Here is a 26,526-nt window from a genome sequence, read left to right as displayed (position 1 = left end):
AATATAAGTCCAATCGACCCAATCTCTCCTCATACGTCATTCCTGCCATCCCAGGTATCAGTCTGGTGAATCTGCGCTGCACTCCCTCCATGGCAAGAACATCCTTCCTCAGATAAGGCGACCAAAACTGCACACAATACCCAAGGTGTGGTCTCACCAAGGCCCTGTACAACTGCAGCAAGACTTCCTTGCTCCTGCACTCGAATCCTCTCGCTATGAAGGCCAACATACCATTTGCCTTCTTAACCGCCTGCTGCACCTGCATGCTTACCTTCAGCGACTGGTGCACAAGGACACCCAGGTCTCGTTGCACTTCCCCTTCTCCCAATCTATTGCCTTTCAGATAATCTGCCTTCCTGTTTTTGCCACCAAAGTGGATAACCTCACATTTATCCACATTATACTGCATCTGCCATGCATCTGCCCAATCGCCCAATCTGTCCAAATCATACTGGAGTTTCTCGGCATCCTTCTCACAGCACACACGCCCACTCAGCTTTGTGTCGTCTACAAACTTGGAGATATTACATCTAGTTCCCTCGTCTAGATCATTAATATATATTGTGAATAGCTGGGGTCCTAGGACCGATCCCTGCGGTACCCTACTAGTCACTGCCTGCCACTCGGAAAAAGACCCGTTTATTCCAACTCTTTGCTCCTGTCTGCCAACCAGTTCTCTATCCAAGTCAGTACCTTACCTCCAATCCCATGTGCTTTAACTTTACACGCTAATCTCTTATGAGGGACCTTATCGAAAGCCTTCTGAAAGTCCAAATACACCACATCCACTGGTTCTCCCTTATCTATTCTATTTGTTACATCCTCAAAAAATTCAGGTAGATTAGTCAAGCACGATTTACCTTTTGTAAATCCATGTTGACTTTGTCTGATCCTGTCACTGTTTTCCAAGTGCTCTGCTATTACATCTTTTATAATGGACTCTAGTATTTTCCCCACTACCGATGTCTGGCTCACCGGTCTATAATTCCCCGTTTTCTCGCTACCACCTTTTTTGAATAGTGGGGTTACATTAGCTACCCTCCAATCCATGGGAACTGTTCCAGAGTCTATAGAATTTTGGAAGATGACCAGCAATGCATCTACTATTTCTAGGGCCACTTCCTTAAGTACCCTAGGATGTAGATTATCAGGCCCTGGGGATTTATCGGCCTTCAATCCCGTCAATTTCCCTAACACCATTTCCCTACAAATACTGATTTCATTCAGTTCCTCCCTCTCATTAGACCCTATGTCCCCTGACATCTCTGGGAGGTTATTTGTGTCCTCCTTTGTGAAGACAGAACCAAAGTATGTATTTAATTGGTCGGCCATTTCTTTGTTCCCCATTATAAATTCCCCTGATTCTGACTGCAAGGGACCTACGCTTGACTTCACCAATCTTTTTCTCTTCACATATCTATAGAAGCTTTTACAGTCAGTTTTTATGTTCCCTGAAAGCTTACTCTCATACTCTATTTTCCCCCTCTTAATTAATCCCTTTGTCCTCCTTTGCTGAATCCTAAACTGCTCCCAATCCTCAGGTTTGCTGCTTTTTCTGGCCAATTTATATGTCCTCTTACGATAGCAAAATACTGCAGATGTTGGAAATCCGAAATAACAACAGAAAATGCTGGAAAAACTCAGCAGGTCAGGCAACATCCGTGGAGAGAAATTTGAGTTGACGTTTCGGGTCGAACCCTTCTTCAAAACTGGAAAGAAAAGAAAATGGATCGAAGGCAGGGCTGCCATTGGACAAAAGAAGTAAAAGAAACAAAAGAAGTAAAAGAGACAATAAAAGGTATTCGAAGCTAGACGAGATGGTAATAGGCTGAGATTAGTTGTGAAGTGTACTGGCAGGGCAAGAGATAGCTGCCAGGTGTGAGAGAGAAACACATTTTTCCACTTCTTTCCCCCCCCCCCCCCCCGCCCTTTCCTTTTGTTTCTCTCTCACACCTGGCAGCTATCTCTTGCCCTGCCAGTACACTTCACACCTAATCTCAGCCTATTACTATCTCGTCTAGCTTCGAATACCTTTTATTGTCTCTTTTACTACTTTTGTTTCTTTTACTTCTTTTGTCCGATCGCAGCCCTGCCTTCGATCCATTTTCTTTCCAGTTTTGAAGAAGGGTTCGACCCGAAACGTCAACTCAACTTTCTCTCCACGGATGTTGCCTGACCTGCTGAGTTTTTCCAGCATTTTCTGTTGTTATATGTCCTCTTCTTGGATCTTATGCTATCCCTACTTTCCCTTGTTAGCCACGGTTGAGTCACCTTTTTTGTTTTATTTTTATGCCAGTGAGCCTAACATCAGTGTAGGGAAATTATTGGAAAAAATTCTGTTCCCATGACAAATCTGTGTAGAGCCGGAAGATGTAGGTGAGGTTTTAAATGAATATTTTGCATCTGTGTTCACTATGGAGAAGGACGATGTAGGCGTAGAAATCAGGCAGGGGGATTGTGATATGTGGTGTATGTGCCTTTAAGAGCCCCCTGTGTACTGTAATGCCGGTAATGGCCACTCGGGCTATATAAGCCTGTATATTGTCTTGTATCTGTTAGTTCACCTCCAGACTTTGTCCAGTAAACACCTGTAAACCAACTCCTGCATTCCGTGTCTTCATTAACACACGGATACAACAGTGGTGACGAATTGGAAACGGACTTACCTGCAATTCGGCAGCACCTCAAGGAGATCGATTCCTCAGACGAAGGAAGAAGAAAAAAAGAAAAAAAAAACTGTGGTTTCACCAGCTAGCCAGGCTGGTGGCAGGTACTGCAATAATCCTTCCTGGGCGGCGGGCTGGGGCTCGATCGGCTGGCTCTACAGCGGGGCCAAGCAGTGAAGGCGCAGGCAAACAAATACATTTTTTTTTCAGCAAGGAAGAAAGGAAAGCGCGGGAGGCGACATTTTTTTTTTTTAGGATGCCTAAGACTGGCAACATTACTACTTTCGATAGTGATGTAGAGGATTGGGCCACATATGTGGAAAGAGTGGAAGTATATTGCACAGCGAATGAAATAAAGGATGATAAAAAGGCATCGGTACTTCTAAATCTAATGGGCGCAAGGACATACAGGCTGTTACGAAACTTAATCACTCCAGCCAAACTGATGGACAAAAATTTTAAGGAGATTGTTGATACCCTACACTGCCAATTCGGGGCAGGACTGGCAGATTCTCTACGAGACAAATTCGTCTCCTAAGTGAAGGAACACAAAAAAGGCTACTTTCTGAGAAAGATTTGACACTGGACAAGGCTTTCAGTGTAGCTGTATCATACGAAGCAGCAGCAAGAGGAGCTGCAGAGATACAGCAAAAGCCACAAGACTTCGGCACCCATGAAATGACACGGGGTTTCGAGAGATGTTATCGCTGCGGCAGATCCACCCATGACCAGAGGGATTGCTGGTTCAAGGACAGCATGCAGGCAATGCGGAAAGATGGGACACATTACACGTGTATGCCGATCTGGAAACAAAAAATCCACTGACAGAAAAAAAATCAATAAGGAAAAGTACAGAAAGGTACAAATGATGACGGACAGTAGCTCCGAAGACCAGAAGAGCGATAGCGACTCCGGAAACAAGAGACTAAGCTCTCTCAAATTACATAATGTAATTGCCAAAGAAGATTACCAGACCATTTGGGTTACCCTCACGATAGCGGGGTCCCCAGTTAAAATGGAGCTAGATACAGGATCAGCTCTGACCGTCATAAGTCGACGGGATTACGAGCGGCTATTTCCGCATATACCTTTGAAAGACACATCCATTATCTTGAAAACATATACGGGGCAGAAAGTATACCCCAAAGGGAAAATAAAGGTGCCTGTTGTATTTATACGTTCTGCAAGATGGTGGTCCACCGCTGTTGGGACGTGAATGGATCAGGAAGATACGTTTGGACTGGCACTCCATTCAAGCACTGACGGTGACCAGTAAGAAAAAAAATGATGATGACATCATACCTGAACGATTAAAAGACATCTTGGCCAACGCCAAAGAAGTGTTCCAACAGGAACTAGGAACCTTGAAAGGCGTCATCGCCTCAATAAAGGTGGAAGATGCGGCAATTCCCAAGTTTTTTAAGGCAAGGCCAGTGCCATACGCAATTCGTCCAGCAGTCGAGGCAGAGCTGGAGAATTTGGAAAAGACAGGCGTGTTATCCAAGATAGATTGGAGCGAGTGGGCAACACCCATCGTCCCGGTCATGAAGAAAACGTTAAATAATGATAAATCTGAAGAACAGAGAAAAATTCGCATCTTTGGGGACTTCAAGGTGACTGTAAACCCAGTCCTTCACACGGTACAGTATCCTCTTCCGAGGATAGAAGATATTTTCGCCTCACTATCCGGAGGGAAACGTTTCACAAAAATTGACTTGGCACAGGCATATTTACAGATGGAGGTTGAGGAGGCCTCTAAAAAGTATCTCACAATAAACACACACAAAGGCCTGTACCAGTACAATCGACTAGTTTTCGGAATAGCATCAGCTCCGGCTATCTGGCAAAGAGCTATGGAACAAGTCCTGCAAGGGATTCCTGGGACTCAATGCTACCTAGACGACATCCTTGTAACAGGAGAAAACGACAACGAACACCTTGCCAATTTGGAGAAGTTGCTCACTAGGCTGAGAGAACGGGGCCTATGAGCAAACCGCCCCAAGTGCGAATTTTTCCAGAAACAAATATATTGTGGCCACATAATTAATGAAGAAGGGTTGCATAAGTCCCCTGAGAAAATTGAAGCAGTCATAAAAGCACCAGCACCTGAAAATGTCTCACAATTAAGGTCGTTCCTGGGATTGATAAATTACTACCATAAATTTTTACCGAACTTGTCAACTGTTCTGCACCCTCTTAACGAACTGCTACAAACGGGAGTAATTTGGGAATGGAGCGAGGACTGTAAACGTGCCTTCCATAAATGTAAAGGCTTGATCACGTCCAAGGAAGTTTTGGCTCATTACAACCCATCACTGCCAATCAGACTGGCGTGCGATGCATCCCCCTACGGCGTAGGAGCGGTATTGTCACATAGATTCCCTGATGGCTCAGAACGGCCGATAGCTTTTGCGTCACGCTCATTGAACTCAGCTGAGCGTAACTATGCCCAGATCGACAGGGAAGCACTCAGCCTGGTATGGGGAGTGAAGAAATTCAACCATTACCTACACGGACAAAAATTTACCTTGTTGACTGACCATCAACCCCTCGTCTCCATATTCAACCCTAAAAAGGGTGTTCCCATTATGACAGCGCAAAGGCTACAGAGGTGGTCCCTTTTCCTAGGGGCACACCAATATGACATAGAATACAAAGGATCAAAACAGCATGGGAATGCTGACGGTTTATCGCGCCTACCGTTGCCAACGGTAGAAGAGGCACCTACAGTAGACCCAGTGGAGATGTTCCACTCAACCATAGTGGAATTTCTACCAGTAACAAATTCTGCCATTGAAAAGGAAACGAGAAATGACCCGACTCTCTCGAGTCTACGATTTAACGGTGAAGGGATGGCCAGCACATGGCGAACCACTGTTGCCAGCATTCTCGCAAAGAAGAGAACAGCTGTCAGTGTGCCGAGGAACCTTGATGTGTGGATCCAGAGTGGTGATTCCACCCAAACTCCAGGATAAAGTGCTAAAGGAGCTTTACGAGGGGCATCTGGGTGGAGTGAAAATGAAGAACCTGGCCAGAGCGTTTGTGTGGTGGCCAGGTATCGATGGAGACATCGAAGAAATGACCAAGAGCTGCCTAGGATGCCAGAAGGTCCAAAACTCCCCACCACAAGCCCCTCTACATCCATGGGAGTGGCCCTCATCTCCATGGCAAAGGGTACACATCGACTTTGCTGGTCCATTTATGGACTCAATGTTCTTAATCGCGGTTGATGCACACTCCAAGTGGCCGGAGGTAATAAAGATGTCCTCCACCACCACGGAAAAAACCATCACAGTATTAAGGACCATATTTGCCAGGAATGGGCTGCTGGAACAGATCTGTTCTGATAATGGACTGCAATTTGTGTCCGAAGAATTCAGGAAGTTCTTAAAAAAACACCACGTCCGCCCCATACCATCCCGCCACCAATGGATTGGCTGAAAGGTTTGTCCAGACCTTCAAGAAGGCCATAAAGGCCATGGGTAATGAAGACATAAAACTTCAGCATAAGGTAGATAACTTCTTGTTTGCATACAGGAATGCAACACGTGGTTACAAACCAAACTCCCGCCATGATGTTCTTCAATAGAAGCCTAAGATGCCGGCTGGATTTGATCAAGCCAAACATCAGAAGGGACGTGGAGAACTGGCAATTTCAAGGCATGAATGAAAGGCCAACTAGAACCTTCCAGATAGGTCAACAGGTTTTGGCCCGGGACTACCGTACCGAGAAATGGCAGCCTGGAACTATTTGCACACGACTAGGACAGCTGATGTATACCGTGGACATTGGAGAAAGCATAATAAGGCGCCATGCTGACCAGATCATAGTCATCCGAAAAGGGACAACCTACACCACAACTCTATACGCCTAATGATGAAGTAGAGATACCCATAGTATCTACCTCCGATCCGGTGATACTGGAACCAGATGAACCCGACACTGGCATTCAAGCCGAATCAGCCTTGCCAAAAGAACCTACTACGCCAAAAGAACCTACTACACCACCAGAAACTACTACACCACCGAGGCGTTATCCGGACCGAGTCAGGAAGCCTCCAGAGAGACTGACTTATAATTGATTAACTGCAACAATGTGTAGATTATTGTTCTTGTAACATGTTAATTAATGATTACTTAAAATATTATGTACTGGTTGTCTAAAAGGGGAGGAATTATGGTGTATGTGCCTTTTAAGAGCCCCCTGTGTACTGTAATGCCGGTAATGGCCACTCGGGCTATATAAGCCTGTATATTGTCTTGTATCTGTTAGTTCACCTCCAGACTTTGTCCAGTAAACACCTGTAAACCAACTCCTGCATTCCGTGTCTTCATTAACACACGGATACAACATGATATACTTGAACAAATTAGTATTGAGAGGGAGGAGGTACTAGCGGTTGTAGTGCGCTTAAAAGTAGATAAATTCCCAGGCCCTGACGAGATGTATCCCAGGCTGCTATGTGAGGCAAGGGAGGAGATTGCAGGGGCTCTGACACAAATTTTCAGAACCTCTCTGGCCACAGAGGAGGTGCCAGAGTACCATTATTCAAGAAGGGTAGTAGGGATAAACCAGGGAATTACAGGCCAGCGAGCCTAACATCAGTGGTAGGGAAATTATTGGAAAAAATTCTGAGGGACAGAATTAGTCTCCACTTGGAGAGGCAAGGATTAATCAAGGATAGTCAGCATAGCTTTGTCAGGGGGAGATCATATCTAACCAACTTGATTGAATTTTTCGAGGGGGTGATTAGGTGTGTGGATGAGGGTAGTGCAGTTGATGTAGTCTACATGGACTTCAGTAAGGCTTTTGACAAAGTCCCACATGGGAGACTGGTCAAGAAGGTAAGAGCCCATGGGATCCAGGGCAATTTGGCACATTGGATCCAAAATTGGCTTAGTGGCAGGAGGCAGAGGGTGATGGTCGAAGGTTGTTTTTGTGACTGGAAGCCTGTGTCCAGTGGTGTACCACAGGAATTGGTGCTGGGTCCTTTGCTGTTTGTGGTGTACATTAATGATTTAGATATGAATGTAGGAGGTATGATCAGTAAGTTCGCAGATGACATGAAAATTGGTGGAGTGGTAAATAGCGAGGAGGGAAGCCTTAGGCTACAGGACGATATAGACGGGTTGGTTAGATGGGCAGAACAGTGGCAAATGGAATTTAACCCTGAAAAGTGTGAGGTGATGCATTTTGGGAGGACTAACAAGTTAAGGGAATACACAATGAATGGTAGGACTCCAGGAAGGACAAAGGATCAGAGGGACCTTGGTGTGCATGTACATAGATCCCTGAAGGCAGCAGGACAGGTAGATAAGGTGGTTAAGAAGGCATATGAGATATTTGCCTTCATTAGCCGAGGCATAGAATATAAGAGCAGGGAGGTTATGATGAAGCTGTACAAAACGCTAGTTAGGTCACAGCTGGAATACCGTGTGCAGTTCTGGTCGCCACACTATAGGAGGGATGTGATTGCATTGGAGAGGGTGCAGAGGAGATTCACCAGGATGTTACCTGGGCTGGAGCGCTTCAGCTATGAAGAGAGACTGGACAGGCTGGGGTTGTTTTCCTTGGAGCAGAGAAGGCTGAGGGGGGACCTGATTGAGGTGTACAAAATTATGAGGGGCATAGATAGGGTAGATAAAAAGGAACTTTTCCCCTTAGTAGAGGGGTCAATAACCAGGGGGCATCGTTTCAAGGTAAGGGGCAGGAGGTTTAGAGGGGATTTGAGGAAAAATGTTTTCACCCAGAGGGTGGTTGGAATCTGGAACTCACTGCCTGAAAGGGTGGTAGAGGCAGGAACCCTCAAGAAGCATTTAGATGAGCACTTGAAACGCCATTGCATACAAGGCTACAGACCAAGTGCTGGAAAATGGGGTTAGAATAGACAGGGCTTGATGGCCGGTGTGGACACGATAGGCCGAAGGGCCTCTTTCTGTGCTGTATAACTCTGGCTATGACCCTGTGATGCAGAATTACAATGACAATCAGTTGCTGAGGTGTGGAAATCAGCAAGGGACCAGAGAGCTGTATCACTATTGTGGGTTTTGAAATGCAATCAAACTAGTGACTGACCAGTGCTTGCTGGTTCAGTTTTCAAAGTAATAAGTGATTTTTTTTTTTGGTATCGGCACCTGTGCAAACATGATCCACAACGGTGGTAATATGATCTTAGACTGGTATACTTTGGAAAATGGAGACTTTAGTGAAAGATTAAGACCCTGTCAAACCTGATATCGTTGCTGTAAAGAAGGAGTATTTTAGATGCCAGAGTTGGAACATTATCATTTATTTTTCAGTAAGAACAGCATAAGAGCTGAATATCGAGGATACAAAATTAGCATCACCGAATCAACCTTTTTGACCCTCAATTGCAAAATGTGGGATGGATACCTGTTCTCTGATTGTTTTTTCTATGGCTGTTGGGCTAATGTACAAGTTAAGAGTATGAATTTGTGAGAGATTAATCTTGAGCAGCGAAAGACCCGTGGAGTGTGAAGAGCCAGTAGAGTGTGGAGTTTAGCCTTAGTCGGAATTCACCCATGAAGTACAGTTGACCTAAAATGAAGTGAGTGGTTAAATCACTAAGTAGTTATTTGAATTTAAACTTTTAAGAGAAAACCATATCATTGCATAGGGGAGGGGGAAGATAGCTAAAGCCAATGATGTGGGAGGTCTTCATGCATCTAGATGAGTGCACGCGCAGGCAATGTTATTAACTACTTGTGCTCAAGTTCAGAAGTTTCTGGGCTTGGGGAGCAGCTGGGGATATTCTTTCACAAAGGAGAGGCTGAAGGGTCCCTGGATTGTACATTCCAGGAGCTGCTCATTACAGAGGTAGAGCAAGTTAGTGAGGAAAGGAAGGTAATAGCCATTTATTGGAGCAGGAAGAGGAGTTTGGAAGCAGTGCAGGGATCTCCTGAGTGTGGAATTGACAGAGATGTTCAGTAATGTATACTATGGCAATGACTCAGAAGGACAGGCACAAGTAGAAGCAGAATCTATCATCGTTTTTGAGAAGATAAATAAATAATTGAACAGAATTTAAAAGGAGATATGAAAGTGGGGAATTCAGTCCATTGTCCCTGTGCTGGATCTCAAAGCTATTCACTGAGTCTTCAACAACTCTTTCAGAGAGCCAGAATGGACCAAATAGCCTTGTTCTGTGCTGCAATATGATTCTGCATATTATCTCAGACAACAAAATTAATTATTTTTTTTGGTATTATGTATTCTTGCCTCTCCAATTAAATAATATTTGGTTGTTTCTGTGTTAAATTGTCTTGGAAGAAATATGGAGGGGGAAAAAGTAAACTTTTTTTGTATTTTCAGGTATCACATGGGTACTGGTGTACAGAACTGACAAATACAAACGACTAAAGGCAGAAGTAGAAAAACAGAGTAAGAAGTGTAAGTATTAAACTGGGAAATGCATTAAGGTGCTGTAGAAATCACCTGGATAGGAATAACATTAAAAAAAATATTGTCTGCAAGATCTATTTTCTTATAAATTGTTGGTAAGTTTTTTAAATGATATATTGATCTGTTCCTGTGCCTCACACCATATCCATCTTGCTCTTGGACTTTTTCCTGCTGAAACTCTGAATAATCTCTGCTCTGTACCAGCCATGATAGCATGGTTGAGGATTTTGAACTCAATGTGTATTGAATTGCAGATGTGAGCAAGTAAATTGCACTCTTGCATTTGTGCAACAAGTACTTATCTTCTATAAGATAAAATGTGACTACTCCTTCCCTGTCCCTTTTCTCCACTATTGCCACAGGTTTGCCATATTTCTGACATTTTACAGGTAGCAGCACTCTGCTTATGCCCGGGGCTGTGTGAAACTCAAGTGGCAAAAGTGACTTTTCTTCTGTGCATTGAGCCATTCTGCAATTCGTAGTTACTTCTGGTTAAGTGTCTAACACTCATTCGCTACTTGAATCTGTAAAGTTGGCAAGAGGAGCAGGCATCACTTTGCATTTAGCTCAGACAATGAGTGATTAAAAAAAAAAACATTTATATATCTGTCTCTATCGTGGGATGTGGACAGTTGCTCTGAGAAGATGGCAGTGGGCCTTCTTGAACCACTGTGATCCTTGTGCTGATGGTGCTCCCATAGTGGTGTTGGGTAGGGGATTCTAGAATGTTGACCCAGCCATGATGAAGGAGTGATGATATACGTCTGTCAGTGTCTTGAAGAGCTTGGCGATGATGGTATTCTCACACCATTGCTGCTCTAGTCCTTCTCTTTGGTAGTGCTCAAGGGAGGGAGGTGCTGTTGAAGTAACCTTGGTGAATTGCTGCAGTGTATCCTGCAGATCATGTATAACTGGAGCTACAGTGCGCTGTGATGGAGGGGGTGGATATTGTTTCCACTGGCAGGGAGGGACACTCATTAAGCAAACTGCTTTATCCTGGGTGGTGGTGTGGCTGTGTCCATCCAGGTGAGTAGTGAGTATTGCATATCACTTTTGACTTGAGCCATATAGGTGATGGAGAGGATTTGAGAGGTGAGGAGTGTAATGTATATACCTTTAAGGGAGGAACTACTTTTTACAGCTCATGTATACTGTAGTACCGGCAGTGACCACACCTGTATATAGCACTGAGTAGTAATCTGTACAGTCAGTTCTAGAGTGAGCCACGTTGAGTAAACACCTGTTGTACCGTTCTCCTGCAGTCTGTGTCTTACTACTGACGGACACAACATTGGCGACGAGGCAAATTCGATCCTACCTGCAACTCTGCATCACCTCCCAGGGATTCGTTCCTGGAGACCAGTAGATTGGAGGTCAAGGCCAGAGACACTGGCGTCGACCACGGGCAACCGCCCAGTCATCCAGCAGAGACTCGAGAATTACGGGGGAGGCTGTTGAGAGCCAGGCTTGGCTTTCCAGTCGTGGTGGTCCAGCGAAACGGGCTGGCAACAGGTAGTGCGCAGACCCTTCCCGGACAGCTGCGGGCTAGAGCCCGACCGAGCGGCACAGCAAAGGGCCGGGCAGCGTCGACGGGAGGGGGAGAGAGAGAGAGAGGGCAGAGCGCACAGGGCGCAGCCAGTGTTCAGGGGCCGAGCAGCGTCGAGGAGAGGGAGAGAGACGCGCAGAAACCCGCGAGGCGCCGCCATTGCCACGAGGACCGCCGAGAGCGGCGTTGGCAGCAGCGCAGGAGAAGCGCGCAAAACCTACAGGGCGCCGCCATTGCCATGAGGACCGCCAAGAGCGCCGTTGGCAGCAGCGGAGGAGGAAGGAAAGCGCGGGAGACGCCATTTTAAACCACACCCAAAATGCCGAAGAGTGGCAGTATCACCGCATTTGACAATGAAGTCGAAGATTGGACTACATATGTCGAACGAATAGAGGTATACTGCAAGGCAAATGAGGTGTCAGATGACAAGAAAGCGCCGGTATTGTTAAATTTAATGGGTGCAAAGACGTATGGCTTATGACGAAATCTAGTAACCCCAGCGAAGCCAGTGGAAAAGAGTTTTGGAGACATAGTGACGATACTACAGGAACATTTAAACCCCACACCGCTGCTGATAGCAGAAAGATTCAAGTTTCACAAACGGAACCAGCATAAGGATTAAAGCAATGCTGAATATTTAACAACTGCGCAAACTATCGAAACACTGCCAGTTTGGAACGGGACTGGCAGATACCTTAAGGGACAAGTTTGTGTGTGGGCTTCAAGGTGAAGGAACCCAGAAACGGCTTTTACCTGAAAAGGACCTTACGCTGGACAAGGCTTTCAGCATTACGGTATCATATGAAGCAGCAGCACGGGGCGCTGCAGAGATACAACAGAGACGGCAAGAATATGGCACAAATGAAATGTCATACAGAACAGAGAAGTGCTATCGCTGCGGCAGAACAACACGCGACCACAATGATTGCTGGTTCAAAGACAAAGTGTGCAGACAGTGTGGAAAAGTAGGACACATAGCACGAGTCTGCAGGTCGGGAAAGAAAACCAGCAATAAGAAATCTCCAAAAGAAAAGTACAAGAAGGTACATAAGGCGACGGAGAATAGTTCAGACGAACAAAAGAGTGATACAGACTCCGAAAGCAGGGAACTGAGTTGTCTGAAACTACATAATGTGATCACAACGGAGGATCACCGAACCATTTGGGTCACTCTCAAGATAGCAGGAGTCCAGGTAAAAATGGAATTGGACACAGGATCAGCCCTAACAGTCATAAACCGACGGGAATACGAGCGGCTATTCTCACACATACCCGTGAGAGACACAAAAATTATTTTGAAGACGTACACGGGGCAAAAAGTCTACCCCAAAGGAAAAATAAGGGTGACCGTTATATATAACGGTAAGGAAACACCAAAACTAGACCTGTATGTATTGCAAGATGGAGGACCACCATTACTGGGACGTGAATGGATCCGGAAAATACAGCTGGATTGGCATTCCATACAAGCACTGACTGGCTGACAAAAAGGATGACGACGTCACACCTGGGCGACTGTCAAAGATCCTAACCGACGCGCAAGAAGTGTTCCAGCAAGGACTCGGAACACTAAAAGGCATGACAGCAACAATTAAAATCGAAGAAAACGCAAGCCCAAAATTTTTTAAGGCCAGACCGGTACCTTATGCGATCCGCCCAGCTGTCGAAACAGAGCTGGAGAGTTTGGAACGTTCAGGAGTACTGTCCAAGGTAGACTGGAGCGAGTGGGCTACACCCATCGTCCCTGTGATGAAAAAGTCGTTGAGCAGCACGCCTGGGGAACCAAGGAAGGTTCGCATCTGTGGGGACTTTAAGGTAACAGTGAACCCAGTCCTTCACACCGTGCAATATCCACTTCTGCGGATTGAAGATATTTTTGCCTCGCTATCTGGAGGGAAACGCTTCACTAAGATTGATCTGGCCCAGGCGTATCTGCAAATGGAGGTAGAAGAAGCATCAAAAAAAATACCTCACAATCAACACCCATAAAGGTCTCTACCAATACAACCGGCTGGTATTCGGGGTAGCATCAGCTCCAGCTATTTGGCAAAGGGCAATGGAACAAGTCCTGCAAGGGATCCCAGGGACCCAGTGTTATTTGGACGACATCCTGGTCACTGGCGAAAATGACAGTGATCACCTTGCCAACCTGGAGCAGGTGCTCACTAGATTGAAGGAATATGGGCTCCGAGCTAACCGCCCCAAATGCGAGTTTTTAAAAAAACATCTCGTATTGTGGCCACGTTATCGATAAAGATGGGTTACATAAGTCCCCAGAAAAGATTGAGGCAGTAGTCAAGGCCCCAGCACCGGAAAACGTGTTACAACTGAGGTCATTCCTCGGGCTGGTAAACTACTACCATAAGTACTTGCCAAATTTGTCTACAATACTACACCCACTGAACACCCTATTGCAAACTGGAGTGCCATGGAAGTGGAGTGACGAATGTAAACGAGCTTTCCAGAAGAGCAAAACACTAATCACATCGAAAGAGGTATTGGCCCATTTCAACCCAGCACTACCAATTCGGTTGGCGTGTGATGCGTCACCCTACGGCATTGGAGCGGTGCTGTCGCACAAATTCTCGGACGGCTCAGAGAGGCCAATAGCCTTTGCGTCACGATCACTAACCTCAGCCGAGCGTAACTATGCCCAGATTGACAGGGAGGCCCTCAGCCTAGTGTGGGGAGTGAAAAAGTTCAATCACTATCTGCACGGGCAGAAATTCACCTTGCTGACTGACCACCAGCCTCTTGTCTCCATTTTTAATCCGAAGAAGGGCGTTCCGGTGATGACTGCGCAACGACTACAAAGATGGTCACTCTTTCTAGGGGCGCACCACTATGAGATTGAATATAAGGGCACGAAACAGCATGGAAATGCTGATGGGCTATCACGCCTGCCACTGCCTACTGCGGAGGAAGCACCAGCAGTGGATCCTGTCCAAATATTCCATTCGACTATAGTTGAATACCTACCGGTAACTAACGCTCGTATAGAAAAGGAGACCCGAAATGACCAGACACTGTCTCGGGTATATGATTTGACAGTGAAGGGATGGCCAGCACATGGCGACTCACTGTTGCCAGCATTCTCGACAAGAAGAGAACAGCTGTCAGTGTGCCGGGGGACCTTGATGTGTGGATCCCGAGTGGTAATTCCACCCAAGTTAAGGGATAGAGTGCTCAGTGAGCTTCATGAGGGTCATCTGGGAGGGGTAAAAATGAAAAGCCTTGCCAGGGCTTATGTGTGGTGGCTGGGAATCAATAAACAAATCGAGGACCTGACCAAGAGCTGCTCAGGATGCCAGAAAGTCCAAAATGCACCACCACATGCCCCTCTACACCCATGGGAGTGGCCCTCAGCTCCATGGCAACGGGTGCATATTGATTTTGCTGGTCCATTCATGGACTCAATGTTTCTAATAGCCGTGGATGCGCGCTCGAAATGGCCTGAGGTCATCAAAATGTCCTCCACCACCACGGAGAAAACTATTGCAGTCCTACGGACCATTTTTGCCAGGAACGGCTTGCCAGAACAGATTTGCGCCGATAACGGACCACAGTTTGTGTCCGAAGTGTTCCGGAGGTTTATGCAGAAGAATGGGGTAAGGCATTACACATCCGCCCCGTATCATCCAGCCACAAATGGATTGGCTGAGAGGTTCGTTCAAACCTTTAAGAAGGCAATAAAGGCTATGTACAATGACAACATTCCGCTGCAGCATAAGGTGGACAATTTCCTGTTCGCCTACCGGAATGCGACACATGCAGTCACCAACCAGGCCCGGCCATGATGTTCTTTAACCGAAGGTTAAGATCTCGCCTGGATTTGCTCAGACCAAACGTACGAAGAGATGTTGAGAGTAAGCAATTCCAGCACATCCATGAGAAGCCAACAAGGAGCTTCAATGTAGGGCAACCAGTCTTGGCCCGTGACTACCGAACAGAAAAATGGCAGCCAGGAACGATATGCACACGGCAGGGCCCACTAATGTACACAGTGGACGTTGGGGAGAGCATCGTGAGACGCCATGCTGACCAGATCCTAGAGTCACAGGAACAAGTCAACCCCATGCCTTGCCCATACGTACCTGGTGAGGAACCCGACGTACAGATCGCATCTACCCCAGAAACAGTAGCATCGGAAGGTGATGACCCAACTGACGACAGGGTGCCAGAATCGCCTCCGCACCAAGAGCGAGACACTCGGGAAAGGCGCTATCCAGAAAGGATCAGGAAGCCTCCCGAAAGACTGAATATATAAATGGACTATTTTCAGCTAACGTATGTTAAGTGTTAATTGTAATTCGTTTGATATTTAATTGTTAAATGAGTGTTATGGTACTGTTAATCTAAAAGGGGAGGAATTGTAATGTATAGACCTTTAAGGGGGGGAACTACTTTTTACAGCTCATGTATACTGTAGTACTGGCAGTGACCACACCTGTATATAGCACTGAGTAGTAATCTGTACGGTCAGTTCCAGAGTGAGCCACGTTGAGTAAACACCTGTTGTACTGTTCTCCTGCAGTCTGTGTCTTACTACTGATGGACACAAGAAAGAGGTTAGCCACTTGTCAGAGTTTTCAGTCTCTGCCCTGCTCTTGTAGACACGGTGTTGATATGGTGCATCTAGTTCAGTTTTTGGTCAATGGTGATCCCCAAGATGTTGGTGAGAGAGTTGACAATGGAAGTGCTGTTGAGAAGTCATGGGGAGATGACTAGGTTTCCTCTTCGATACGATAATGACCCGGCACTTGTACAATGTGAATATTATCTGTCACTTATCAACCCTGCCTGGATATCATCCAGCTCCTGCTGTAGGCTGGCATGGGCTGCTAATTATTGGAAGAGTTGTGAATGGAACTGAACACAATGAAATAGTCAGTGAGCGACTTCACTCCTGACCTATGACAGAGGGGAGGGCTGATCCTAACAGGGATAGGTGGCATCTTCCTGTGCAAGTGCAGGAGATACAGCACCTGCCCTTTTACCTCCTCCCCGCCGTCCAGGGCCCCAAACATTAACAGTGATTTACTTGTACTTTCAATTTAGTATACTGTATTTGCTGCTCATGATGCGGTCTCCTCCACATTGGAGACCAAACGCGGATTAGGTGACCACTTTGCGGAACACCTCTGTTCAGTCTGTAAGGGGGACCCCGAGCATCTGGTCGCCTGTCATTTTAATTCTCTGCCCCCCATTTCCACTCTGACCTCTGTCCTTGGCCTCCTACACCGTTCCAAAGAAGCTCAATGTAAGCTCAGGGAACTTTCCGTTAGGCACTTTTACAGCCTCCTGGACTCAACATCGAGTTTAACAATTTCAGGTCATAACCGCTACCCCCATTTTTTCGGACGACAGCTGTTGCTGATGATTCTGATATTCCCATTTACAGATCCTCTAGACCCATCTTTTGTTTCTTTACTTGTCCCCTTACCATCTCCTTTCATCTTGCACCATCATCCCTTGTCATTGAATATTTCCTGCCTTCCACCCTATCACAGACTTTCCCTTTTGTTCTTTCCTCTCTTCTCCTCCCCCTTTTCCCTGCTCCTACACTTGCTTAAAACCTGTTACATCTGTAACTTCTTCCAGTTCTGACGAAAGGTCATCGACTTGAAACATTCATTCTGTTTCTCTCGCCACAGTTGTTGCCTGACCTGCTGAGTATTTCCAGCATTTCCTGTTTTTATATCGGATTTCCAGCATCCACAGTATTTTGCTTTTGTATTGGGGATAGGTGGCGAGATAGTTTAGTGCCCACTCAATTCATCTTTGACTAATTTTGATTTCTCACTGTTTTTTCTTTTCCAACAGTAGAAAAAAAGAAAGAGGCCATTACGGAATCTGCAGGGAAGCAACAAAAGAAAAAAATAGGTAATGATCAGTGGAGTATATCATAGTGAAATTATTCGCTTCAAGAGCATTTTTCTGTTATAGCTTGTGTGCAAATAGTGCCTTTCACGCGAAACCAAGACCGCTCATCAGCTGGGTTTTAATATCTCAACAAACTTATCATTTAACTATTTATAAAATAGATATTCAAGTAGTCGTGTCAAATGAGCATTGCAGTTTGAAATGGGGGGAGTAACAAATGCTTTAACATTGCTCATTTTGGTCTGGCCATCATCTGCCAGTTTTGGCCCCCTTCACTTCCCCGTCTTTGTTTTACTTGAAATCCGATTTCACTTCCGCCATTCTTTCCTTTCTCCCCCCGTAATAAATACAGAATTTGACACTGTCACAGTTTTGTAAAGAACTCGGTCAAAATTAATACTGTACTGTATTGCCACGAGATGGCCACCATTGCTTTAGTGTATGTGAGAATGGACAGTTTTGTTTTTTCAAGAATTAGTTGAGACTTTCTTTGATCCAGGGTGATCAGGGGCATTGAGTTTTAAAATGCTAATTTTTGTGCTATACTGAAATAGCATCATAACAGTTTCTCAAATGGAGTTGCTTTTGAAGTATGGATCAGTTGTTTAAAACATAGCTCATTGTTTGATTTTCTGGGATTAATGTGGCCACGTTTCAGCTCATTGCCCCACTGTCTTGTCAATTGTGAATGGTCTGTACACTCATTGTAGATGGCTGCGAAGGACAATACCTCAGAAGATAAAAGGAAAATATGAAACAAAAAGTAAGGTTCTGCAGTAGGGAGAGCCCCTGAGAGACTTTACTTCAATTCAGTAGAAGGAGGTCATTATCAAAGCATTGTGTGGGAATTTGGCAGGGGGTGGGTGGTGGGGGGAGAGGGGGGTGGAAAAAGGATATTGAAGCACTGGAGAAAGTGCAGAAAGACTAACAAGGTTAAACAATGATTCCTGAATTGAGATGATGTAGTCATCGGGAAAGATTGAACAGTCTGGGTTCTTTTATTCTGGAAAAGAGAAGAGTTAGAGGTCTTTAAAACTATGAAGGGGTTTGATGAGGTGGACGTGGAGAAACTGTTTCCACTTGTGGGGTGAGTCCAGGACAAGGTGGCATGAATATAAGATATCCACTAACAGATCAAATAAAGAATTTAGGAGGAATTTCTTTACACACTGTGGTGAAAACATGGAACTTGATCTTACATGGAGGAGTTGCAGTAGATGGCATTGGTGCATTTAAGGGGAGGCTTAATGCATACATGAGAGAGAAGGGAATAGTGATGTAGGGACAGGGTTGGAAGAGATGATGATAGTGGGAGGAGGCTTGTGTATGTTCTGTTTCTTTGCAATAGATTTAATAATGTATAATTGGAAGATTATTTTGCCAGGACTGCTTATCACAGAATCACAGAAACCCCACAGTGCAGATAGAGGCCATTTCGGCCCATCGAGCCTGCACCGACACATATCCCACCCGATCCCCGTAACCCCTACACCAACACATATCCCACCCTATCCCCGTAACCCCACGTATTTAATCCCCCTAACACTAAGGGTCAATTTATCATAGCCAATCAACCTAACCCGCACATCTTTGGACTGTGGGAGGAAACCGGAGCACCCGGAGAAAACCCACGCAAACACGGGGAGAATGTGCAAACTCCACACAGACAGTCGCCCCAGGCCGGATTCGAACCCGGGTCTCTGGCGCTGTGAGGCAACAGTGCTAACCACTATGCCACCGTGCTGCCCTTGTTGCCTAAAGAAAGTCTGAAGCTTGATAAAAGGGTAAATTAGCAAAATATGGACTGTTTCTAGATTGCAAGTGCAGTTATTGTGCTGTATAGTATTTTCTGTGTTTCAGTAAAATGCTTAACTGTAAATAAGTTTGGTACTTTTAGCCTGTACCAATCTGACACGGAGTGTCACCTATGATGCCCTTGTGCCCAGAAAAAACCTTTGTTCTTTCCCATTTCAGTCGATTCCCCCTGGTATGGCCCCCATCTCTGCTCCCTCAAGTTCAAGCAGTGCAGATTTGAGTATATCTGATGCACAACTGGTTTAGCCATCCATCACCAGATCTGGTTGGACTACAACAAGCAATATTGAGCCTCGCTCTCCTCTGTTAAAACCGTCCACTAATCCAGAATCATCCTGGAGAGCAGTGGTATCCCAGGCTTATTTTCTGCACTAGCAACAGCCTCCTTGAATCCCTCTCCATCACCTTCAATAAGAAGTGTGAGGAGCTCATGGACTTCTTTGTCACTAAGATTAAGACCATATGTTCAGCTGCCTTTGCTGTTCCACTGACTTTGGCTTCTTGTGCATTCTTTCCCCCACCCCCTTCATCCAACCATTGACAGCCGGTATCTTCAGCCATCTTGGCACAACCCTCTGGAAGTACCTCCCAAAACACCTCAACTTCTGCATCTTCCTCTCCTCCTTCAAGACCCTCCTTGAAACCCACTTCTTTGACCAAGCTTTTGGTCACCTGTCCTAATATCATCATCTTTAGCTCTAGAAAGCGCCCTGGGATGTGCTTTTTCTGCATTATAGGTGCTATATAAATGCAAGTTGTTGAGTGTGGTATTTTCTGCTTTTGAAAGACCGATTGGGATTCCTACACAAGTTCCAGTGTGTAGTATTACTGCTAAGTAGGATAATTATTACCCAGGGCTACCTATATTATGACATGGACTACTTGATCACAAAGGGCACAGCTTGGTTATGGGGAGTCAGATATAACTTTTTAAAGAAAAATTCTGTTTTAAAAAGCTTCAACCCTAGCATTTTTCTCTCCCCTCTTGCTCCCAGTCTCTTGTTCAAGATAGATGTCTTCTGCAATATTTTCCTGTGACTAAATGTACAGGCAAAGGCTAGAAAAAGGCTTTGTTTGCAGTGTTATTTGAAAGTGCTTATATTTTCCAATATACCAAATGTTATGCATTTCCACTGTTAAATTGATGATGTGCTATTCCGGGCAGTTCTGTCAATTCTTATGTTAATGCCACCCTTGGATGGTTAACCATACCTTGCATCACAGCAAACTAGGGAATATTTTGTTTTTCTCTGTGCACTGCTCAGAATTGATTCTCTTACAATTAAACAATTAAAGTTTTTTTTTAATTGGGGAGAAGAAGATTGTAATTCATATTAATGGAACGCAGCTGTTTTCTTGTATATAAGTTATCTTGTATGATCTTGAGACTGCTTGGAGAATACCTCACAGCTTGAACTGGTTGCTCCAATGACGCAACCAAGTTGAACTGCTGAGTTTTTCCAGCATTTTCTGTTGTTATTGCAGTTTTTATTGACTAGGTTGGTTCCAGAGTCCCTTTTGTTAAAAAAAAAAGCGAGCCAATTTCACGCCAAATGGGGGATTAACCTTTTAATTCATGTAGGTGCCAAACTGAAAAGGAAGGGAAGATGAACTGTTTGAACTTTATCCCTACACTTCTGCTTTGTCTTCCCAGGAAAAAGGCAGTTTCCATACATGGGCTGAATCTCCTATAAAGCGAAACCAGCACATGTACGCCTGCCACGCTAGAACATAGTGTGCCTGGGATTAACAGCTACTCTTCTTTTGTAATGTCAGCAGCCAGAGATATTGAGATATTGTGGTTGTTCGTCACATCCTCCTGTGTTTCCAAAGGCATTAAACCTTATACTGTCAGACCAATATTTATTATAGGCTAAAACTAATACACATGTTTCCAAATATATTAATACACAGAAGAAGTAAAACACTTAAAGGTACTAAAACTATAATATTTACAACAAAAATGGAATCTGTCTGCAAGGGGTTAAGATAATCCTTTTTTAGAAGGTATTTCTTAAAATTCTTGGTATGTGACAGGACTCTTGGATGAAAGTCTTTTGTAGACCTGCAAGGTCCAAAGTTTTATATGGATGATGCAAATGATCAACCCAGACCCCAGGATGATTGACAAGCATACAGTGATTGCATACAGTGGCTGGAATTTTGTGAAGTGAGAACGGGTGAGTTGGAGGCGTGGGGGGGAAGTGAAAGTTGTGCAAATCTGAACCTCGACCCCAGCCTGCCTCCAACCCGCCCACATTCACCTTCCACTCAGGCAGGACGGGGGGGGTGGGTTGCCAACCCACTGCCAGGAAGTGGGTTGGCAATTTGCATATTATAATGAGGCCTGAAGTCTCTACTTTAACCTGGTTTTACTGCAGGCAGCCGGGGATCCTGGGGCTCGGGAATATGCGTGCCGGGAAACCCGACCTTCCGGGTTTCCCGTCATCTCCCGGGTCTTGGCAAAATCCAGCCCAGTATGTTTACCCAGGAGCTATTGATGCTTTGAGCAAGTAAACTATCTAAGACAAAGCCTTTGTATGGTGACTAATTTACAACCTGACTTGTTCCCTTGGTCTGCACGCCTCCATTTTGAAATTGGGAACTAGAAGATGGTTTTAATTATAACTGTAGCTATTTCACAACTGTGTCACATAATATAGTTATCTCCCTGTTGTCACAGTAATAATACAATGGAGTATTTTCCAGTGATTAGCTGTCTAGCCTGCAATCTTGAAAAACAACTGACATAGAAAACAGAGAATTGAATCAACTGCAAAGGGTTGCTTTCATCAAAAAGAAAATGTAATTCTACCAATTGGGCTGTACAGTCTTAACATACTGCTGATAAGCTGTAATAAATATATGCTTGCAAGCTACTACTGCACTAATGTCCCTTTTGGTAGATGCCCTCTTTCAGTAACTTTTACTTAACATACAGCCGATCACATGGTTCCTACCACATTGTAGCAAGTAGTGGTTTTGATAACATTTGCGTGTTGCAAGGTAAGTTTCTTCTAAAATGGATGCCTTAAACATTGAAAACTGACACCACATTTTGCCCTGTTTTATGTGTGTGTAGTGTCTTGCTGTGGAATAGCATTGTTTTTGTAAACTCCACACCTGGCAGATGTGGCTTTGTGAAGGTGAATATTATAAAACCGGATATGAAGTGATTTAATTTGGGAAGGGGCAAACAAAAATGTATTTGCATCATTTTAAGGGGTAAACTTAACTTTATTAACATTATTTTCAGAGAGACAAGAGGAAAAACTGAAAAATAATAATCGGGACCTCTCAATGGTAAGTAAATCTTGTTTCTAAGGTACAACATTTTGAGAATGCCGATTCAACAAAAAATGGGGTGGTTTCTGTTGGGGAAAACTCATTAAGCAGAACGACGATAGTTGTACTTTTTACTTGGTTACTGCCACTTTACTGATATTTACAAATATGCCTCGAGTCATTGAGGGAAGTGAAAGTCAGTATAATTGTACTTTCTGGCGTCATCTCTTCAGGCAGTAGTGAAATTACAGCTGTATTTTAACATGTAACATCCTACAAGTAAAAGCATAATATGGATTCAGGCATAGTGTTCCTACATAGAAGAACTTACCATTTACTCTTGTACTCCATTCCCTGATCAACATGGATCCATCTCCAAAGTGAGTAATATATAGTTGTTCCTTAGAAATTACTTGTTTGTTAATTTTCATACTCCTTGTGCTAGGTGCGAATGAAGTCTATGTTTGCTATTGGATTCTGCTTCACTGCTTTGATGGGCATGTTTAATTCCATGTGAGTACACCTAAAGCAATATCCTGCGTTCATGAGTTTTTATCATTTGTGATTATGTACAGAATCTTTCTTTAAATCTGTGTATGAATATTGAAACTGGGATTCTTACAAGATAACCCAAATGTGTGGCTGGGTATTTTCCACAACTGGCAGCCTAGGTATTGCAGAACGTTACTATAGAACTCAATTTCAATTTTAATCTTAATCCGTATTAATCAATATTTTCTTTGCAAAGTTAACTTGCAGCAAGGTATCAAACATGGTCTTTTAGCATTAATTCTGTAACTTGGATGACTATAAAGATATATGATATTCACAAAGGTGTTTGCAGATTAGGGAGGCCATTTAATCCAATTAATTTGTCCTTCCATTTAAAAAAAAAACTTGAATGAAATAGATTAATTGTGCTTTTGCCTCTTTTTTAATAGACATCAGCACTATGAGCCAAATGAGACAGGACTGCTAACTCCGGAGGTACCAAGAGGTTTCATGGTGCCTCCAGAGTAGCCAACATCTGCTGCCATTTTCTTCTCCCTGGGAGCAGGCATCCTGAGTGCTCAGCCTGCCTGTGAAGCCCAGTGATGCAGGTCTGCATGGCCCTACCTCAGCCACATGGCCAGGCCAGGCAACCAGAACAAATGTTGCAAATATGTCACTTTCTAACACTGCAATGGCAAGTTTGCAAATATGACTTTCAAACACCTACTCGAAGTGGTTCAGTAACGTAAATACATTGTAATTGATGTATAGAAACAGTTCAGTCTCTGCCAGTGAGTCGGCCTCAGTGACGTGTTTTCAGCTAGTCATTTGCATTGCATCTCGCAGGAGATTATATAAATGGAGGGAGGGTGGTTTGGGGTTGATGGTGCACATAGGTTACACCATGTCAGCATGGGACAGGCTTAATAGAGTAGTTGGTCTTTTCCTGTCCTTTTTTCATATGTTCGCATACCTAATGCCCCTGTGTCCCAGTGGTTCAAGTCTTTTTCTCTTTCAAGAAATAAAGAATATGCTGGATCTTTGGGAATTCATTCTTAGAATCTTGAATTTGACTTTGTATCAAACATACTGTGGCTTAATACCAAAAGCCATTCTGTGCCAAACAGTCAGATGTCGTGAAACATGATGCAAGGATGCAAAAATAAATAGGTGGCTGCTACCACAAAGCATAGGATGGTATGGGCTGTGACTTTCTCCATGACTATCATACTTTGTTAATTATTGCATATGGCAGATGTTGCTTTCATTCTCTGTTCTTTGAAAGAGTTGTGGGTTGGGGAAGCAAAGAGCTGGCACAGAAACGATGGGCCGATTGGCTGCCTCCTGTGCTGTATGATTCTAAATGTGGGAAAGAAGAGCACGTAGTTCACTGTACCATGTTCCTGCATTTTTCGACCATGAAAAGTCAAAACAGCTTTAAAAACTTATGGCAATCGGCATTAACACCACTGTGTGTTTTAGGTTTAGGTCACTGGACTCAAAGTGCACATCTTAAGATCTGGGGAAGAACTTCCTTCTGGTTGGCAAGCCTGGGGTTGGTTGGCCTACTATATGGGGCTGCTGAAGAAACTACTATTTATATATTTGCATTTATCAATAGATCAATATCAAATTCTATATAACATCTTGTATGATTTAATTCTGCTATTGATAAAGTGGGAAAATTTGGGGAATAAAGTTCTGTTCCATGTGAAATAGTTGTTGCATTTGAACACGTGGGTGCTGTAGAACCATTGTGTTAACAGTGTCGTGGGAAATAACTGTTTCTAAGTGTTGTGCCACACGCCTTTGAACCGTAACTTTTACTGAGCTATATACGGAGCAGCTGCATGATTCCTGTTGCAAAGGAAGTATTTTGCAATTGGGAAATAACTCAAACAAGAAATACCATTATAGACATGGAAATAGTTGGTGAGAAAATTGTATCAAAACATCCACTTCCAGTCAAACCCTCTGGCACCTTGAAAAAGCAGCCAATGAAGGGGGAATGCTTGGTAATTGTAATATGCCTTTTTGAGTTAAATAGAGTCCAGTGACCTAAATCTAAAACACAGTGGTGTTAATACCAATTGCCATAAGCTTTTAAAGCTGTTTTTACTTTTCATGATCAAAGAATGCAGGAACACGGTACAGTGAGCTACGTGCTCTTCTTTCCCACATTTAGAATCATATAGTACAGAAGGAGGCCATTCAGCCCATCGTGCCTGTGCCGGCTCTTTGAAAGAGCTATCCAATTAGTCCCACTTCCCTGCTCTTTCCCCATAGCCCTGCATTTTTTTCCTTTTTCCAAGAATATATCCATTTCTCTTTTGAAAGTTACTATTGAATCTGCTTCCACCACCCTTTCAGGCAGTGCATTCCAGATCATAGCAACTCGCTGCGTAAAAATTTTTTCTCCTCATCTCCGCTCTGGTTCTTTAGCCAATTATCTTAAATCTGTGTCCTCTTTAAAACCTATGCAATACATATTGGCTGCAAACCTAACATTCTGTGAACACGTAGACCAGATCAAACTGTTTGGCTAATGTTCATGTGCGAAATACTGATGACATGACGTCAGCAACAAGTGGATGCATGCCACAAAACATTCACTGATTCCTTCTACAGCCAATGTGTTATAATGTCATGAACACCCAATCTGGAAGAGCACATTTACCAGAGCACTAATGACCAGTGGTAATTGTGAAGACCATTTAAAAAAAAAAAAAAATGGAAGTCTTATCGACTGCTGGCTTACAAATCTGCTAAGTTTATTTTGGGTTGCTGCTGGCTGCATGGGACCTGCACAGTGGGAGCTGGTGGTATCCGATCAGTATAAAAGCAACTTAAGTTTCAAATTGACAAATGCAGTACGGTAGCACAGTGGTTATGTTGCTGGACTAGTAATCCAGAGACCTGGACGAATGATCTGGAGACATGAATTAAAATCCCACCATCGCAGCTGGGGAATTTAATTTTTTAAAATTAAATAAATAGCTGGTAATGGTGACCATGGAACTACCAGATTGTCGTAAAAATCCACCTGGTTCACTAATGTCCTTTAGGGAAGAAAACTTGCCTTCCTTGCCCGGTCTGTCCTATATGTGACTCCGGACCAACAGCCATGTGGTTGACTCTTAATTGTCCCTCTGAAATGGCCTAGAGACGCTCAGTTATATCAAAGGGCAATTAGTCAAAAAATGCTGGCATTGTCAGCGATGCCCACATCCCATGAATGAATACATTTTTTAAAGAGCGGCCCACATGAGTCTCCAATAGATATTCTCTCTTTCTCATTGCCCCATCTTCTAGGTCAGAAAACCAGAGGATACAGATTTAAGATAATTAGCAAATGAGCCAGAGGGGAGATGAGGAGAATTTGTTTGAAAGGGTGGTGGAAGCAGATTCAATTGTA

The 26,526-nt window shown here is 44.2% G+C and overlaps 1 protein-coding gene across 1 annotated transcript in view; it reads left to right on the top strand.

The window, feature by feature from the left end:
- Positions 1-26,526, top strand: part of LOC147121774 (calcium load-activated calcium channel) — a 47,780-nt gene that overhangs the window by 3,467 nt on the left and 17,787 nt on the right. Inside the window, exons 2-5 of the mRNA XM_085982267.1 lie at positions 10,001-10,078; positions 17,460-17,519; positions 22,591-22,637; positions 23,065-23,132. Coding sequence (XP_085838393.1) covers positions 10,001-10,078; positions 17,460-17,519; positions 22,591-22,637; positions 23,065-23,132 — 253 coding nt within the window. The remainder of the gene's footprint in view (positions 1-10,000; positions 10,079-17,459; positions 17,520-22,590; positions 22,638-23,064; positions 23,133-26,526) is intronic.

This window comes from Somniosus microcephalus, chromosome 3 (assembly GCF_052327205.1).
Source record: "Somniosus microcephalus isolate GS21.2 chromosome 3, FLI_Smic_1.0, whole genome shotgun sequence".
NCBI lineage: Eukaryota > Metazoa > Chordata > Chondrichthyes > Squaliformes > Somniosidae > Somniosus > Somniosus microcephalus.
The sequence above is the reverse complement of the archived record's forward strand: the minus strand, read 5'-3'. Positions and strand labels throughout refer to the sequence as shown.